At 37.9% G+C, this 18,486-nt stretch overlaps 2 protein-coding genes across 3 annotated transcripts; one reads left to right on the forward strand and one right to left on the reverse strand.

Annotated features, from left to right (window-relative positions):
• Positions 1-1,840: 1,840 nt before the first annotated feature.
• Positions 1,841-9,018, forward strand: LOC141769552 (DNA damage-regulated autophagy modulator protein 2-like). Of its 2 annotated transcripts, none has more exons than XM_074638751.1 (8): positions 1,841-2,064; positions 4,158-4,355; positions 4,497-4,564; positions 5,038-5,180; positions 5,278-5,455; positions 5,792-5,874; positions 6,672-6,764; positions 7,100-9,018. In XM_074638751.1, the coding sequence occupies exons 2-8, from the start codon at positions 4,225-4,227 to the stop codon at positions 7,232-7,234; spliced, it is 831 nt and encodes a 276-aa protein (XP_074494852.1). In that variant the 5' UTR covers positions 1,841-2,064; positions 4,158-4,224; the 3' UTR covers positions 7,235-9,018. The 2 variants fall into 2 exon arrangements, with proteins under 2 accessions (XP_074494852.1, XP_074494861.1); XM_074638760.1 differs by having other exon boundaries at positions 1,845-2,002.
• An 882-nt stretch (positions 9,019-9,900) lies between these two features.
• Positions 9,901-17,603, reverse strand: c1h6orf89 (chromosome 1 C6orf89 homolog). The gene is made up of 9 exons (XM_074638738.1): positions 17,441-17,603; positions 15,215-15,481; positions 14,733-14,898; positions 14,469-14,617; positions 14,036-14,187; positions 13,680-13,815; positions 12,847-12,970; positions 10,834-11,999; positions 9,901-10,756 (listed from the first exon to the last, which is right to left on the reverse strand). Exons 2-8 carry the CDS (start codon positions 15,401-15,403, stop codon positions 11,917-11,919), a joined length of 999 nt encoding a protein of 332 aa, XP_074494839.1. The 5' UTR covers positions 15,404-15,481; positions 17,441-17,603; the 3' UTR covers positions 9,901-10,756; positions 10,834-11,916.
• Positions 17,604-18,486: the final 883 nt, after the last annotated feature.

Raw genomic sequence — 18,486 nt, forward strand, 5'->3', positions numbered from 1 at the left:
AAAAAACATTGCAGTATTTCAAGACTAAAGTTGAAATACTTTGATAAAGGTGTCATGATGAGACTATAGTTGTAATTTTGAAATAATAGTCAAAAAATTCTCAAAGTAAAGTTGTAATTTCTGAAAAAAAATTCCAAATAGTGTGAAAGAAAAAGTGGTAATTTAACAAGAAATAAACTGTAAACAGTATATTGACAATAATGTGATATATTGGGAAGGAAGTCATAATTTAATGAGAATAAAGTCAAGATTGCTTCCGAAAAGGCTCACTGCCAATGGGAAATTAAGTAATATAATGTTTTTACTTAATATTTGGAGAATTATGAGTATAAATTTGTAATTTTAAAGAAAAAATGCAATCTTTGGAGAATAAAATAATGTTTTGAGAAAAGAAGTGATCACACTATAGTTTTAATTTTGAGAAAACAGTCATAATATTATGTATATTACTAAAAGAAAAATTCAAAATATGAGAAAACGTAATTGTACATGATAAAGTTTCAGTTCAAGAATGATGTCTTAATATTGTATATTGAGAATAAAGTTAATATGATATATGATAATATGAGAAAAGCAGTGATTTAATTGCAATATTTAAAAAACATTTGCATAATGTTATGAGAATTAAGTTGTCATTTTGGGGTGGAAGTAGTAATATGAGAATAATTATAATAAAATAAAGTCAGTAGAAATTGTTCCTGAAATGACACTGCTGTTGAGTTTTATTCAAATGTAATTTTCAAACACTTTGAGCAACAAAAACTTTGGCTTTGGCTTTGACATCTTTGCAGTGCAGATCTTAAGATGTGTGTTATTTGTGTGAACTGACCCTTTAAGGAACACAACTCAATGTCACATAACTAAAGGTGCATTTCTCTCAGAGTGTTTTAAATTTGACAGTGTTGACTTCAGACAGTCGTTCCTTGAAGGTCGTGTTTAGATGTTGTAATCCTTTATTGTTTACAGTGGAAGTCTAAGTACAGTGAAGTCTGTTCAGATCAGTTGGGTGTTTTAGGAGAAGATGGAAGATGAACTGCATGAGTACTATACTGCTGTACAGTTTGTACAATAGCTGGAGATTCTGATCAACTTTTCATAATAACTGTGAGATAAGAGCATCAACAGCTCATGCATATACTGTAGTTACTGATGTCGGGTCAACTCTCATTGAACCAGAAATAGTTTGTCTTAAAGGCTACTTTCCAAATCGCATACTTTTTCTTTTCACTTTTAGTACATACTGCAGCTGCCCTTACAAAGTATATATATACTACTTCGTCATAACATTGCGCCTTTAACTTTTGATGATGAAAACAACATTTCAGTAAAAAAAAAAAAAAAGAATGTTAGTCCTGATTGCCTTCTTATTTTTATTTTTTTTTAAACAATATTTTTATTGAATTTTACATATAGACATATATACATTTATACACATACAGACAGACTAACAATATCAATAATTACATATAATATACAATGAAATTATACAATGAAATCTTTAGTCAGAATTTCAAAGAAAGAGAGACATGACATTGATGACGAGATGTATTTCACTTATCTAACAGAAAACAAAGAAAATAAAAGATAAAAAAAATAAAATACCTCAAAGAAGAAGAAGAACAAAAAAAACACAACAACAGACGTCTTATTCTTAATGTTTTTAATCGTGGTGCCATACTGTCCATCTTGCCATACTTTAACCTCCCCTTCACCTGCTGCAGTGTCACCTGAGGTCAGGCGTCCACGAGGTCACCATTCGTCTTGTGGCTGGTGCGCCTGACTCGCCTTGCAGACAGAATCCAGGACAGAAAAGTCACATGACTTTGTTTTGTCGTTGCAGTGCGCATGCGCGGTTCACTCTCTACTGAAATGAAACAGAACAACATCAATGTGACTACTTATAAACTTTATGCTTTTATTAATGGAAGTGTGTCTTACAGACGACCCGTGCTGTACACCGAGGATTGTGGACGTCTGACGGAGATCTGAGCACCAGAGTCGGGTTAGAAAACAAGAGATTAAAGGAGTTGAAGCAGATTAATGTCGCTGGAGGACTAGAATAACGTGAGAGTCATTATGATCATGTTAACCAGACCAGCTGTCAGAGCAGCTGCTTTACATCACGTTATCTCCTGAATCTAACAACCGTGTGGTCCAACACATACAACTATAACATATAAAGTCAACATTGGTCTTCGTGAACTATTCGGCATAGATAACGTTAGATATCTAGATAGTAAAATCACACAGATTAAGGCTAGCAGCTAGCTGGCCTTAATCTGTGTGATTTAACCATTTATATTATCTCAAATTGTTCCTGTATATCTGGTTTATAAGTGTGTTCGTGTTTTCTGTGAGGGCCGATACATGTATTGTTAGGTGTTTGATGTTTCCCTCTAGTAGTTAATGATGTTGTGTGAGACGTGTAAACTTTATTTCTGATAATGTTACAGACCTTTTGTCTGACTTTCTCAGTTTCACTTCCTCAGTGAGAACACTTCTGGGACTTCTCTAAACGGATCTGCACCACAACATGATTATCACTTTAAGTTAAAGTTAAAACGGATCCCCATTAGCTGATACCAATGGCACCAGCTAGTCTTCCTGGGGTCTGAAATCAAGTACATTAAATTTATCACATACATATTATATACAACATCATATTTGTGTTACACCGAGGGTGCCCAAGCTTTTCCCTTGGAGGGCCAAAACTGGAACTCAATGGAGGGCCACGGGCCAAAATTAAACACCTATTGTATTGTATTATTAAGATGCAAAATGGTACTAGGATCCCAAGTTCCCTTAATTGAATATGTTTTACATAGTTAGCCCCTTAAAACCCACCTGCTGAATACAATTGGGCTCATTTATGCAATTTATGAATTTCCAAGACTGTTTATGGACCCCAGTATGAAGAAGTATTAAAATACACTATTTTTAGAATATGCAAAAATAACTGCATGTTTTCCCCAAAACTGCATGTGATGATCATAAAGTGGGCATGTCTGTAAAGGGGAGACTCGTGGGTACCCATAGAACCCATTTTCAGTCACATATCTAGAGGTCAGAGGTCAAGGGACCCCTTGACAAATGGCCATGACAGTTTTTCCCCACCAACATTTAGCCCAACTTTACCAACCGAGTGTTAGCCTCCTTCCTGACAACTTAATATGACATGATATGGTACTAATGGAGTCCTTAGGTTTTCTAGTTTCATCTGATGCCACTATCTTCTAACCATAAACCCGAGCCTGGCACGGCCTCCAAAAGACAGTAAAGTCGGTTGGGTCTTTTAATAAAAAAAAAGATTTTGCTAACGTCTGGCGGGCCAAATCAAATCAAAGTTGGCCCGCGGGCCCCACTTTGGACAGCCCGTTGTTACACTTATAATGTTAAAATTTTCCAAACATATAAATTTCACATTCATACACATCTTCCGCAACCATTTAAAGCCTCAAGGCCCATCATCAGGGAAAAGGAACAAAAGAAAAACCATACATGACCAAAGCTGGACTATCCATCAGCTGCTTAAGTAATGTATTCTTAGATGGTATTTGAAGGAAGATTTGTTAGAGGATTGACGGATGTAAAGAGGACAGCTATTCCAATGATTGATGGCACGATAAATGACTGATTTGAGATTATTTTTTTATCTCAGGGAGTCACATAAACAGATCTCCAATGAATGAATTGTTATTTAATCAGTCCGAGTTTTATTCTGTCACCAATAACTGGTGTTTTAACTGATGATCTGTAATATATCAGGATATCAAATTGCTCTATGGTGATAACAATGACAGTCTTTATTCTCCAAACTTCATATTCATTAAATTAAAGGCTGTTAATTGACAAGTCTGCAGACTGTTTTCTCAATTAATCAATTTTGTAAATGTCAACCAACCATGTCCAACCCTCAGCACGAAACCCAAAGATATTTACTCTACAGTAACGCATAAGAAAGCATAACTACTCATATTTAAGGAAAGCTGGAACAGGCCAGTGTTTGTCAATCAACTAATCAATTAAACCATTTGTCATTTAGTTTTTATTACATTTGTGACATGTACCCAAGAAGACGTTGAGACAGCAGGAGGATGATGATGGCTGCTGTGAACTGGATACCAATGTGTGTATCACTGTTTGTGTGTTTTGTACAGGAAAGAGTGAACCAGCAGCACACACACACACACACACACACACACACACACACACAGTGAGGAGACCATGTGGTGGTTCCAGCAGGGTCTGTGCTTCCTGCCTGCAGCGCTGGTCATCTGGACAGCGGCGTCTTTTGTCTTTGCCTACATCACTGCGGTGGTGCTGAGACACGTGGATCCTCTGGTGCCTTACATCAGGTCTGAGTCTTGACACACACGCGCACACACACACACACACACACACACACACACACACACACACACACACACACACTCAGCAGTTCCCATATGTCAAATTGATTTGAACTTCTCTTTAACGAACTCTGTTGTGTCTTGCAGTGACATAGGAACGATGGCACCAGAGAGGTGTGTGTTCGGCATCATGCTGGATGTGTCCTCCTTTTTAGGTAACAAACACACACACACACACTGAAACTACATTGTCTAAAACATGAGTGTTCTGGGATGATATAGGTTTACATCCTTCAGTGTGATCTTCTTAAAGTCGAGTACTTAGTTTGTCAAATGCACTAAAAATGACAGCGTTGGCAGCCAATGAAATGTTTGCTTCAATCTTTCCCAACAGCGCAGAATATTTAAAAAATAACATGTAAGGACATAGTTATAAAGTTATTTAAACAAAAAATATATTAAAGTGATATATATCCTATATATATATAGTGATTTATTAGTTATTATTTATAATAGTTTTATATGTTAAATATTTTTGTATTCAAAGTTTTAGTCTTTATTTACTGAATTTGAGGGATTTTAGCCAAAATGTTTGTGTCTATGTAAAAAAAATCTCTATATATATATAATTTTATATATATATATATAGAATAGATTGATTGATTGCTCTATGTGTATGTGTGTGCAGGTATGGCCACGGTGTACGTGCGGTACAAACAGGTGGAGGCTCTGACAGGTGAAGGCGAGCTCAAACTGAACAAACTGAACCGTTGCGGGCTGCTGCTCGGCTTGATCAGCTCCTTCGGGATGTGCGTGGTCGCCAACTTCCAGGTGAGTGCTGCTGGTTCCGGATCAGTTCACACCTGTACAGTGTGTTGAACATGTCAGCAGTGAATCTGTGTGTGTGTGTGTGTGTGTGTCTGAGCAGAAGACCACGCTGTTCTCCATGCACCTGGTGGGGGCGGTGCTGACCTTCGGGATCGGGGCGCTCTACATCCTGGTTCAGACGCTGCTCTCGCACAAGATGCAGCCTCACATCCACAGCAGGACCACCTACCTGGCCCGGGTCGGCATCGGACTCTGGACCCTGAGCAGCATCATCAGCAGTATCCTTTAACACGGTAACAACTGGAAACACAGAGTCTAGAGCTGTCAAACCAGTTCTGAAGGTGTGTTCAGACTACGGCTGTGCAATTAATCAAATTTCGATTTGCAGGATCTTTTTTTTCCATCTAATTTTTTTCTTTTACTGGCAGAAATGGGCCTCCGTAACACTGTGCACAGAGTTTACATGGACAAATAAATAACAGGCAGCAAATCATTTATGTCGGATGTTCTCTGAATCAGAATACCACCTGCATATTGAAACACGCGCCCTGTTGTATTAGTGCCTTGTGTTGGAGCAGCGAGCTGTGATCCTTAACAGCGTCCTCTCCTGTCAGTGTTCGTATCATCAGTCATCATGTACAGCAGTCTGGTGGGAGTGGACGTACCTCGCAAACTGCACTGGATTCCTGGAGAGACGGTCAGTGTTGCAGCGTTAGAGCTGGGTTTAATTTTTTTAAATACTTGTGCCGATATGCTATCCAAGTTTCATTACCAAGGTTATAATAATTTAGAATTTTCAGTTAGTTTTAATTTGATTTTAGTTTTGACTTTTCAATTTAATCTTAGTTTAGTTTAGTTTCAGTTTTTATATATTTAGTTTTAGGATGCACCAATATCAGATACCGGGCCGATACTGACTCAAATAGCTCAACTCTATGTTTATATATCATATAATTCATATACTGGAATTTTAATTCCTTTTTACGTTTTGATTTATTTGTTGCTGCATTAAAAAGGTTTACATTCAAATTGTAATTCCTGTTCATTTTGAAGATTTTTTACCAAGTTGCTGGTGTATGATTTATTATTTTAATAATAAACAACAATTCAGTAAATGTATATCTATTTATTTATTTATTTATTTGTTACATTTAGTTTTACAAAGTTAGTAATGTTTAAGTCCAGCCTGATGTTGCCTTACACATAAAAGAATGATCCCAGTCACTTCCACACAGTGAGGCATACAGCTTAATTATTAAAGAGGACCTTTAATGCTCATTTTCAGGTTCATATTTGTATTTTGGGTTTTTACTCGAACATGTTTACATGCTTTAATGTTCAAAAAACGCTTTATTTTTCTGATACCGGCTGTGCTGCAACACCTCTTTTCACCCTCTGTCTGAAACGCTCTGTTTGAGCTTTTAAACATTTTGGTTGTTAACGCAGCTCTTTGCAGCATTAGATTGATTGACTGTATGTATGTGTCTTTTTCAGGGTTACACGGCTCACATTATCAGCACCATCTCTGAATGGTCTCTGGCCTTCTCCTTCATCAGCTTCTTCCTCACCTACATCAGAGATTTTCAGGTACTTTTCCCTCCGCACAGCTGCTGTTGTAGGTCTCGTCCATTTGTTTTTTTTGTAATATTTACTGTAAACAACTAGACTAATTATGTAAAAATGTAATTCGTCCAGTATAGAGATACTTAAGAAATGTTGGCAGGTGTTTTTTATTTAACTTTGAACAGAGCCAGGTTATCAGTTTCCCCCTGCTTCCAGTCTTCATGCTAAGCTACTTATCTCATTATCCGAAACAGAGAGAATAAGACTATTTCCCAAAATGTTGAACTATTAAAGATCTGGGTTGAGAAACGAAGAACATTTCCTAACTTTTTATGTTGTTTCTTTCTTTTTTTATGAAGAAAATTAATCTGCGAGCAGAAGCAGATTTGCAGAGCAACCACCTATACGACTCCTGGCCACACGCTGGCGTCACAGCGTCACTTCACAAACGTGACGCCTATGAGTCGTCTCCACTGCTGGCAGGAGGAACGTGACCGGCTGCAGAGCATCCTCCTGCTTTTACACCACTTTGAACCTTTTCTAATCACGTTTTAATGCTTTTTATAAAGACTTTCTTAAAGCTGGTGTAGTGGCTCTTAAAGACATATCCTCTCTTCCTTCTAGTGCTATCTATCCAGTCAAATAGATTGGGTTTTATTTGTCCAAGTTTGGGGATGTCTGCCTCCACCCCAATAAATGGAGGTGAAAGGAATTTAGTTTGAGCTGCTTACAGCTTTTAAACTTGACAAACCTGAATAAATAAAACCAAAGCTATCTGACTGGGGAGATAGTACGAGGGGGTTAGGGAGAGAGAGATTGTTATTTTCTTTTTTCTAATTTGGGTGAAATTACCCTTTAAACCCAAATATGAGGCTTTGCACTTTTCCCTCAAACTGCATCAGTCACTCTCAGTGACTTTGTCCACTTCAACGCTGCACTTTTATACAGTATCATTTATACTTGCTATTAAATTTTAAAACGCCCCACTGCATTTTACTTTCAGTTATAAATTATACCAGCTCTTCTTTCACATGTCTATGAAGCCTACTGGGGGTTATATGTCATAAAAAAACATTTAAAAACAATATATTGTGGAATCGGGGCAAAGATTGTTAAACTGTAAGGGGAGAGAATGTTTACGGGAGAGTTTCCAGTCTATATACGACAGTCCCTGCTTTCTTCTAGCTGCATTACATTTGTTTTTTAAGGGTGTTTTCAGTAAAAAGAAAATACTACTGAGTATTACAGTATGTACTGTATATTTCCTGTTTTTACTGTAAAGGCCATGATTACATTCCCAATGCCTTACTTACAAAACCTACAAAATTCCCCTCAAACTATACGCACAATTTACTTCGTGAACTGAGCTGCTGCTTTGCTGTCCTGTAGGTGGCGCTGGTTGGCAGCTATATAACTGGTCTGATAATAACTGAACAACTCCTCCTGTTGGAGGATTAGCGGATTTATGAACACCAGATTGTGGTAACGGGTGCTGCAGTGTGCCACCGGAATAATTATATATTTTATTATTAAATATATTTTATTATGACAGTGTTTGATTATAAACAATTAATATTAAAGTATTCTAAATATATTCAATTTGTATTTAAATGATGCATTAACAAACTCAAAGTGAAAAATATTTAAAAACACCATTAAATTTGCCAATTTATTTTATTTCTATTATTTTTATATATATTATTTTTATGTCCTTAAACAATTAATTAATAACTGAATTTTAAAATAACTGGCTTTTAATTACTAAATTTATTAATCCTAATTTTACTTATATTAAGTTTACTACTCTGTTGACCTATTTCATCTCCCTGTTCATGTGCAGTTTTTCCTCATAAAATATTTACAAAGTTGAATATAAAATTAATAATTAATTAAATATTTTGAATCGATGTTTACCTATCAGAGCTGCTGCTGCTGTCTGGATTTGAATATATTGAATCTTAAAGTGTTACACCACTGATGCCTAATTTTAAAAACGAAGGGAACGGTCACTAAATTAAATCAATGTTTTTAAACTTATACTTGAGTTATACATTTTACTATAGATTATACCTATTTATAAATTATAGTGAAAGTCTATAATTACTCTGATGGCACTCTCCAGACGCCCCAGTACCTGCTGTTTATTAACTGAGAACAAATAAACATGAATGTTAAATCAGATACAAACTACTTAACGTCTAACCCTGAGTTACTACTGTACATCGTCCTGTTTGTACGTTACTCATGTTAAGAATAATAAAGATCTATTTCTTGTTTATAGATACTATGGTCACACTTTTTCTTCGTCAAACTGCAGCCAAGTTAAATATAAACTTCATATTTATCCTCATTTCTTTAATTCATTTTGGTTTAAAGCTGCACTACTTCATATTTTTAATGTTCTTGATGGATCAACTGACATTTAGGTTGAAGTTGAGATTTACAGCCAACAGGTTCGAGGTTCTTCTGCCATCAGTTCATCATCAGTTGTTCTCTGATCAGCTGTTTCCAGCAGGTCTGACCTCAAAACAACTCACAGCACATATTCTGATCTGTGTTTAACATGAATGCAAAATAATAAAAATATGTCCACTTACCAAAGTATTCAGCCTCTTCTGATGTCTTGTACTTCTACCTTCATCCTGTGGGCCGTAGCCATGATTTTTATATTACTGATAGATTAATTAATTAATTAAAAACTCCAGTGTCTCAAACTGGAACAATGATTTCCCAGTTTACAATTCCTGCATAAAATGAATTATATAAATAATAATAAATTCAGAATATAGAGCCTGACAGGTGTCATGGAGGAAAAAATAAGCTCATTTATGAATTAGCATTATAGAGTGCTGCAGGGATGACATTTTTATACCAGGAAGTTAGCATCGCCTTGGTTCCCTCGACAAAAAGCCAATGGGATTTTTCCATTGGATTTTGGATTATTGCGGAAAATAAGATCTGTGGCAAACACACGTTTATGATACTTACACGTTTTGTTCAGCAAGATAATCTCCACAATGAATGCTAACTCATTATCGGATTATAGGACTCATTCCTGCAGCACTCTATTGGCAGTTATTATTGGCAGTTATTATTGACACTATTATTGACCTCTCTTCTTCAAAGCACTTCAACACAAACAATAGATCTTCCACGCAGGTTGAAGCAAATACATGACAAGTTTTAATTTTCTCATAAAACTATGACATTTCTATGCAAAGCATACATTTTAAAAGATTCACTCCCTAATTTTGTTCAAGCGCCCCCAACTTGTGGATTTTTGGGACACTAAAAATAAAGTGAGGGAGACCGATTACTAAACACTGAAACTCAGATTTAACTTTGGCAAACTGATTTAACATTATTCCGACTTTTTAACCACCCATGGAAACCCTGATTACGCACCACATATAAACTCTCAGAACCTGTTGAAGATGATGTGATGTTAACTGTCTGCACTCTGCATTGATAATTACAAGTGATCAAAGTCTAATAATATTATAACACATCCCTATTAAAATATTAATGGCTTGAACATATATACATACAATCATAACAATAAATAACACTGAAATTAAAGAAGCAGCTTCGTCTGTAAAATCAATCAAATTAAAATTAAAAAAAAGATCTGAAACTGATAAACTACACGAAGAATGGAAATATAACTATAATCTCTTTTAGGTCCAAGTAGTAACTGGTTGTTAAAGGACAAGTTCACCCAAATTACATAAATACACATTCTCTCTCTAGTGTTATCTCTCCAGTCAGATTGGGAATATTTGGTGAAAGAAACTTTGTTTTAGAATTGACCAAAATTAGTTTTAAAAATTCAACAGCAACATCTGGATAATCCACCGAGCACACTGGAGACAGTTGTATGGGCTATTTTAACTGTTGAATATTTGTTCTAAAATCTTTTAAATCCTTAAAATCACAATTTAAAAGATTGAAGTTTTTTGTCTCAAAAGCTGCAATTTTTAACATAACTTATTTTATTGTCTCAACAAACTGCAAAGCTTTTACTCAAAGTTTCAACATAACTGGCAAATTTACAGCTGTAGTTGGATATAATATAAAAAATGAAATTCTCAGCTGGTGTAAATAAATATAACGCTGCTTTTGAATGTCACAATTATTTTTGTAAATTAATTTCCAATGAGAAGTGCTGACATTATGTTCTAGATACCACTAGAGATAAAGATTGTGTTTTTTGTAACTTTGGTGAACTGTCCCTTTAATATCGAGGAGAAAACCAATATGAAGGTGAAGCTGCAGGTGTGTCTCAGAACTACAGGAGGTAGTGAACGTCCAGCAAGTCCAGACACTGAATATCATTAGAAAGTTCCCAGAATGCACTGCAAAAAGAAGTGGGAACTCACTGACTGATCAGCCAGAGCTCCCTGTGTTCCTAAACATAGTTTGGTTATAAGTTGATTGAATGCAGGAAGAATATGCACCATGTGAGCTGCAGAATGTTGTTTCTCTTCATTCTCACACGGTGTTCATGTCAGCTGTTTTCTGTTTGGGAGGGGGATTAACTTTAACGTTTGACATGTTGACTGAAGAAGACTTGTTATTCCTGAAGATATTTTACTGCCTCTGGCCCAAAAAGATGGCGTCCCTTTAATCCTGCCTACGAAGCTTTGATTGACTTGGCTGAGGAAACAGCCGTCAACGAGCATAACACCAGAGATGTAGGCCGTGATTCAGAGGTCTGGAACCAGTGTAATGCCAATGCACTCAACCGTGATTCACTACCTTCTGACAGAGAGACACACCCACCGGTTTGATGAATTGTTTTTTGTGTTTTTAATTGCTAGAAGATCTGCTTGAAGCTATGGCACGAGCACAGCACATCCAGAACATCTGAGAGCTGCTTAAAGGCTCTGCTGTTTTACACGAGGAGGACAAAGCCAAAAAAGTCATTTCTCAATCCTCGACCCTTGAAACCTGCAGGAGAGTCTCTTTTTTTCCAAACTGAAGTCATCATGTGTGCAGTGGTTTCCAGTTTCTCTGAGGACGCTTATCAGATGGACGGGGGTGTTAGAAAAAAAGACCGGAGGGTTATAAGGCATCAGTGTGGCGGGGCCACGGAAAGGCTGGCGAGCTCAGAAAATTTGACATTCACAGCCGTCGTCCTGAACTGTGTCCTTCTTCACTTCGCTTCACCTGAAGGTTAAAAAGCCGACCCGTCACAGATGATGTTCTGACCTCGGCCGGGAAACAGCTCCATCTGCCAGTACCGAGGGTCAGCGTACACTACAAAAAGGTCAAAAGTGAGAGGAAACAACCATCAACTGAGCGTTCAGACTGCTTCAGCAGCCTCATATGACATCCAACTGTTTGATTTTAGGGATCAGGAGAACAGATGCAGCATGCAGACACCTCAAAGACTGTGAGGTACAGTTATGTTTTTTTGTGACGTCTCCTGTTATCCAACTGTAGACATATTTCACTTTCTGTAGTCTGAAAGGAATCAGTTGTAATTCAGAAGAAAATATTCTGTTTAAATTTTACGTAAAATTATTATTTTTTGTGAATAAGATATTGTGTGCAAACAAATTATCATAATTTCTATCCACAAGATAATAGTTCTTAGTAGTCTGCTGTTGTAATCCACCAGCAATTTCATAAATAGTTGTTTTGTACAGACACGTTTTTTTCTTATGTGCACAAGAAAATAATAAGAATTTATGCACCCAAGATAATAATAAAATAATAGAATTAACATGAATTGCATAAAAATCCTTATCAGTGTTAATAATTCACTAATAATTTCCTAAATAAATTGTATACACAAATTACTATTTTGTGCTCAAAAGATAAAAAATAAATACATCTTCAGGGGCTCCATATAAAACACACATTGTGCACACAAGACAATAATTACATTTATTCATATATTCATTTACTTATTGGGAAGTAGGACAAAATCTATTTTTGAATTGTATAAAAATCCATCTGCTTTGGTATTCCACAAGTAACCAATGTGTTTTATATGAAATACCAATGTGTTTATTATTTTGTGGAAACAAGACCAAAGTGTATTTGTACAGTGTGAAGTTAAATGTGTTTGTGGATTTAAAACAGGTGCGGCAGATGTTACCCATGTCTCCAGGTGTCAGCCACAGGTTGAAGGAGCTGCAGTGTTTCTGACAGCGCTGAACAGGCAGAACTCGGACCGTCGGTAGCCCCTCGCCGACCACCAGCCAGCCAAACACCCCGACACCCTGAAACACAGACAACAAGTCAGAGGTAGAGCAGCAGTGAGGCTGAGGGTTAATTTGTAGTGAGTGATGGGGGGATACAGAACACTACTGAGGGTCAAGACTCTGCTACAAAACTAACTAACTGCACATGATTGCACTAATAATAGCACTTTTTTCAGACAGTCTGCACTTTTATTTTCACACACAAGTTTGTAAATAATTAGTACTAAAATGTAATCTTTTAAGGAGGGGGCAAATCTATGACACCAACAGCTGTCATGGAGAAAAAAAACTTAATTTGTGTACACAAACTACTAAATTGAGAGAAAATGTATTGATTAATTTGCAGGAATTAACAGAAAACGGCATTAAACAAAGTTACTGATATTTAAACATGTATTTAAGGCAAAATCTGAAGTCGTTTAATCCATGAATCTCCATCCAAAATCAAAACAAAACTGCATTAAATTCAAGTGGATTTTCATTTTCTCCAATACACATGTCGGTATCTATACAGATCTATTTTAACAGACACCACAAATCATTTCTGTCATCAATCACTACTCTCAATATTAACACATTACATTTGGCAATTTGACAACCACATATCCAACCCAACTTCTGTACAAAATTTGTAAAAAATCCATACGACTTATATACCATATTGTAAATAGTTGTTGTTGTCCTGTTTAGTCTCTCAGTGTGGGGACGTGTGGATGTGTGAACTCACCTTGCTCTGGGAGTTTGTGCTGTGGGTGACCAGGCAGCGTTGCACGATGGTCCCAGCGCTGTCCAGCAGGGGGCAGAGCTCAGCCTTCGGGAAGAGCCACCTCAACACTTTCTCTCTGGTTCCAGAGCTGAACCTCCTGCACCGACAACAAAACAGACACCAACCAGTCAACAGTGGTCGGCCTTTACTGAGAAACTGGAAGTGTTGACCATGACCTTCGCTGTTAGCTGATGTTAAGTATTGGACATATTGGCACATACATGTAAACCCAAGACCCGTAGCAGTAAAACAAAACCAGACCTGACATGACCAGAGTATAAATTGGACCCGGATCTACTTTGAACAGAAATGTGTACCAGAGCAGAGTGAAGTTGGCGGGTCCTTGGGGGAGGCCGAGGTTGTGGTTCTGCAGACCGTCGTCCTCCTCCAGTAGAATGGACATAGAGCCTGAATGGGCCAAGTAGAGCTCCTCAAGCTGCTGCCGCTGGACACTGAGGGACTCCCCACCCTGCACAGACCAGTATGAACAAATAAACTAATATGGAATGGTTGGATGAGGGACATTTATCACACATTACTGCTCAACATCATGTTATTGCTGTGACTGGGATCACAATATAATCAGACGTGACATCAACTGTGATGATTCTTTCTTCAGCAACTTTCAAGTCTGAAAGTTTATTTTCTAAAGAAAATGAAGTGAAAGTGAAGTATCGTTAACCTAAAGTTGTTCTCATCTGATTCTGGACAAGATGACAAAGCCAACCCTGGCTGGGTTTGACCTCTGACCTTCAGCAGGACGAGCTGTGGCCCCCGTCGCAGAGCCACCGTCCCTCTGAGGCTCTCTGGGACTTCCAGCACCGAGGAGATCTCTGCACAGCCCGAACAGTTGACCAGATTCTGCCTGAGAGAGCCGGCACTCCACCATTCATGGAAACCTGCAGTGCACAAATAATAGTAATAGATCATTTTTTTCATCCTTTAGAGACACCCAGGACTTTCTCATTAGAATGTGTGTTTGTGTGCGAATGTGTATGTGTTCATGCTTCAGACCTTGCAGGTTGTACTTCTTGGCGATGGGCAGGGACAGCAGGCGGACGTGGCTGAGGGGGGATGACCAGTTGTAACAGCCCAGGTTGACCAGACCCAGCTGGGGGGCGCTCTGAGGGTATGTGAAGGCCAGCACCACCACCAGCAGGAAGCCCACTGCCACCACAAACTGCAGAGACAACCGGGACAGAAACAACGGGGAAATTACCAACACTGAGAGCTGTGTCCTTCCACATGATCTCTTCCTAACACGATTTTGAGCCCAGTATGAGGCTTCAGCAGTCTGAGTTAGACAAATCAAGTGGATATCTTCCAAAATTAGAGTCTTTTTAGTTCTTAATTCTTGCCAAATTGTGATCGTGATTAATATCCGATGAATTGTGCAGCTGTACTTTTACGTGATAAAGGCCTTCAGTGATCCATTGATTATATTTTCTGTCATCTAGAGGTTTTAGCAGTGTAATATTTGTGTTGGCAGGCCTGACCTTTATGGTGGCTCTCAGGATGGGGAATTGGGGAGGCTCTCTCCTGGGCTCGTTGGTCTCCAGGACCTGCTTGATGAACCTCTCGATCTCCCTCTCCGACATGCCGTAGCGGTAGCCCGACTGGCGGAGGATGTCGATGCTCTCGGACAGTTTGTCGTAGATACAGGGCTCGCTCATCGTTGTTCCCATGGCGGCCGCAGTGACGGCGGCTTCTCGGTCAAACGCGTCGGTCTTCAGCTGCTGCGGGCTCCAGGAGCATGGTGTCACCTATGAAGCAATCCAAAATGTTAACTGCCGCTTCAAACCAGCTTGTTATCATAACTTACATGTTTAAAAGGTGTTGATGTCAGGGAAATTATTATATGCAATCTAAACGTGGTTGTAGTTTGCTATGAGTTTCAGTATGTGTTGTTGTCTCTTGCATGGAGACAATGGGCCTCAAGCAAGAGTCACTCATACAAACAGGTTTGTTCTCAATTAGCATAATGAGATATTTGAAAGAATTTGTGGCATTCACCGTAAAAAAGGAATTCACATGTGATCCAGGCCTGTTTTATGAGTCATGTACTGCTACCTCTCTCTACAGTCTAACTGAAGAATTGGAGTTTAAATATGATGCAAAACAACTAAAACAAAATGTATAACTAAAATAAATGTACATTACAGATATACCGTATAATAGATATTCTGTTCACCAGATCATCGTCATGAAATGTTTGGCAAAACACGCTGCAGTTAAGGGTTTAGTTGTTAAAATAAGAGAGACTTTTATTGTCATCCATCTGTATACAGCGCAGTACAGTACAGTACAGTACACAGAGGAACAAATTGTGTTTCCCCGGTGTAGAATGATGCAACACTCTGTGGGAGTGAAGCAAACATTCAGACTACACATAAGGTGCAAACAACAAGATACGAAACAAGGTGTTGTGCAATAGTAGAAAAAACTCCTAGTAGGTTGATTACCATCCTGAACATGTAAGAGGATTTAAACCCAGTTGACCTTTGTTCATGTCAACCAGCATGGTCTAGCACCACAAGATATACATCTTAGTCACCAGGCAAAGAATATGATAGCTTTTGCATCTCTTTTAGCTAGACGACGTATACTTCTTAAATGGAAGGAGAAATACCCTCCAACCTTTAGGATGTGGATTGAAGATCTCATATATCATTTGGTGTTGGAGAAGATTCGCTATACTACAAGAGGGTGTGCTCAGGAATTTGATGCTATATGGAGACCTTTTTTAGTCTATATAGAAAAAATGGATACCACTGACATTGAAGTTTTAAACTGCTGACCCCGTATTACATAAATCCCAACTTCAGAATCAGAATCAGAATCAGAAAGGTGTTTATTGCCAGGTGTAAGAGGTATACACTAGGAATTTTCTTTGGTTTTTGTTGGTGCAAGTCAAACAGTATAATAACAAAGAAATAGATAAAACGTTAGAATAAAATAAGAATAAAAATGTACAATTTACAAAATAAGCTATAAACAAAAATAAACATGATATAAACTTATACTTAGTTGGGTGTTTTTGTTGTTTACTTATTTATTATTATTATTTTTAATTGACTTATCTTTTTGTATTTTTGGTCCTTTCCTTTTTCCTTTTTCCTTTTTCTTTTGTATATGTTTCATTTATGTTTATATCGGATTGAATTCAATTATATGTATAAATGTTTATGAAGTTAACTCTGCTTATTTAATGGTGCAGTAATGTTGCTATAGGGATGGAATATAATGTGTTTATACAATTATTTCTGTGATTTATTGGATTTTGTACAGAATACCAATAAAAAGACTTTGAGCAACAACAAAAAAAGCAACATTTGCATTTTGGTACATGGATTAAATTTAGATATTTAGTAAACTACTGGGTGGATGTATAACGTGAAGTACCTCAACACTGTAACTATAGTTACTATGTAGTAAATGTAACTAGGTGAGCTACTTAGCTGCATTCCTCCACTGGAGAACATGATACATACCATCAGTCCAGCTGCTGTATTTAAAACAATCAGATGTGACGTCACTATAACCTCGACGTTAAACAGTGAGATGATGGACGTAACCTAGGCGACCATTATGACGTGTGATGGTTTATAACCGTAGTAACATGATGAACAGAGCTGATCAACTGACAGCCGTTACACTGACAGCTAGCTGTTAGCTTTGATTGACACTTTACGTCCTTTAGAGAAAACTACAGAAAGCCTCACCTTAAAGGGACATCCACCGCAGTAGTGGGGGTCTCTGCTTTCTCGCGTTTCGTAGGATAATAAGTGTATTCTTCTTACTAAAGTATGTAGTTAGTTTAGTGTCATGACTACATGGCTAACGACCACAAACACACAGACACACCGGATGCAGATACGAGCTGCCTCTTCTTCTACTACTGCTTTAGGGGTTGTCAACCACCGTGTTTAGGTGCAGTACCGCCACCTGCTGCTGAGAGTGTGAACCACTGTGTGGATTAAATACTAACAATTAATCCTGTTTGTTTTATACAATCAAAGAATATCCTACTGCTTGATCGATTTGACAGGTTCATTAATGATTTTATATTAAGAGTGGATACGGTAGAAATTGAAATAAGTTTAATTGAACCTGGCAACAGACAACTGCATGTTGTCTTAATTACATATCATCCTCTCCCTTAGATCAAATTATATTATTATTTATTATTCTATTATTTTTACATAATTTTTTGTTATTTTATAACTTAAAGGGACTATTTGTAAGATTCAGAAATGCTGCTTAACAGCGACACCTGTGGCCTTGAAATCAACGAAAGTCAGCGTCCAGCTCGCGCTTGCTCGCTCTACATAGACATGAACGAGCATCGCTCAAAACAGTGAGGTGACAGACGTCAGCTAAAACCACAATATCACTCTATATTTCAGCTGCTTGGCAGTAATGTTAGCTGACCAGACAAAGGTCTCTCCATGAATCAATGCTGATCCTAGTGTTGGCTTTTCCTGCTCAGCGCAGGCTTCAGCAGCGGGGCTCCTCACGAGTTACGTTATCGCCTCCCGACCGCAGCCGGCAGCTGAAGACACCTGCACCCGGTCGGTAACGAGACGATAACGTAACTCGTTGAGGAGCCCCGTCACTTCACAAGACACGGAAAACCTCTGTTGGTCTGGAGGAGCTGCAGCATTTATTTCTGCACAAACGTCCACTCTACATTCACTAGATATTCTCAGAGCTAAACTAACTCTTCTGCAGTGTGTAGTGAGCGCGCGTTCACGTCTAGAGGTGGAGC

The sequence above is a fragment of the Sebastes fasciatus genome, chromosome 1 (genome assembly GCF_043250625.1).
Source record: "Sebastes fasciatus isolate fSebFas1 chromosome 1, fSebFas1.pri, whole genome shotgun sequence".
Taxonomy (NCBI): Eukaryota; Metazoa; Chordata; class Actinopteri; order Perciformes; family Sebastidae; genus Sebastes; species Sebastes fasciatus.

Coding starts and splice junctions, on each gene's coding strand:
- c1h6orf89 (XM_074638738.1), bottom strand. CDS start 15,403: ATGGGAACAACGATGAGCGAGCCCTGTATCTACGACAAACTGTCCGAG. Junction 14,899..15,214: donor TCCTGAGAGCCACCATAAAG/GTCAGGCCTGCC, acceptor TTGTCTCTGCAG/TTTGTGGTGGCAGTGGGCTT. Junction 14,618..14,732: donor CAAGAAGTACAACCTGCAAG/GTCTGAAGCATG, acceptor TGTGCACTGCAG/GTTTCCATGAATGGTGGAGT.
- LOC141769552 (XM_074638751.1), top strand. CDS start 4,225: ATGTGGTGGTTCCAGCAGGGTCTGTGCTTCCTGCCTGCAGCGCTGGTC. Junction 4,356..4,496: donor CCTCTGGTGCCTTACATCAG/GTCTGAGTCTTG, acceptor TGTGTCTTGCAG/TGACATAGGAACGATGGCAC. Junction 4,565..5,037: donor GGATGTGTCCTCCTTTTTAG/GTAACAAACACA, acceptor ATGTGTGTGCAG/GTATGGCCACGGTGTACGTG.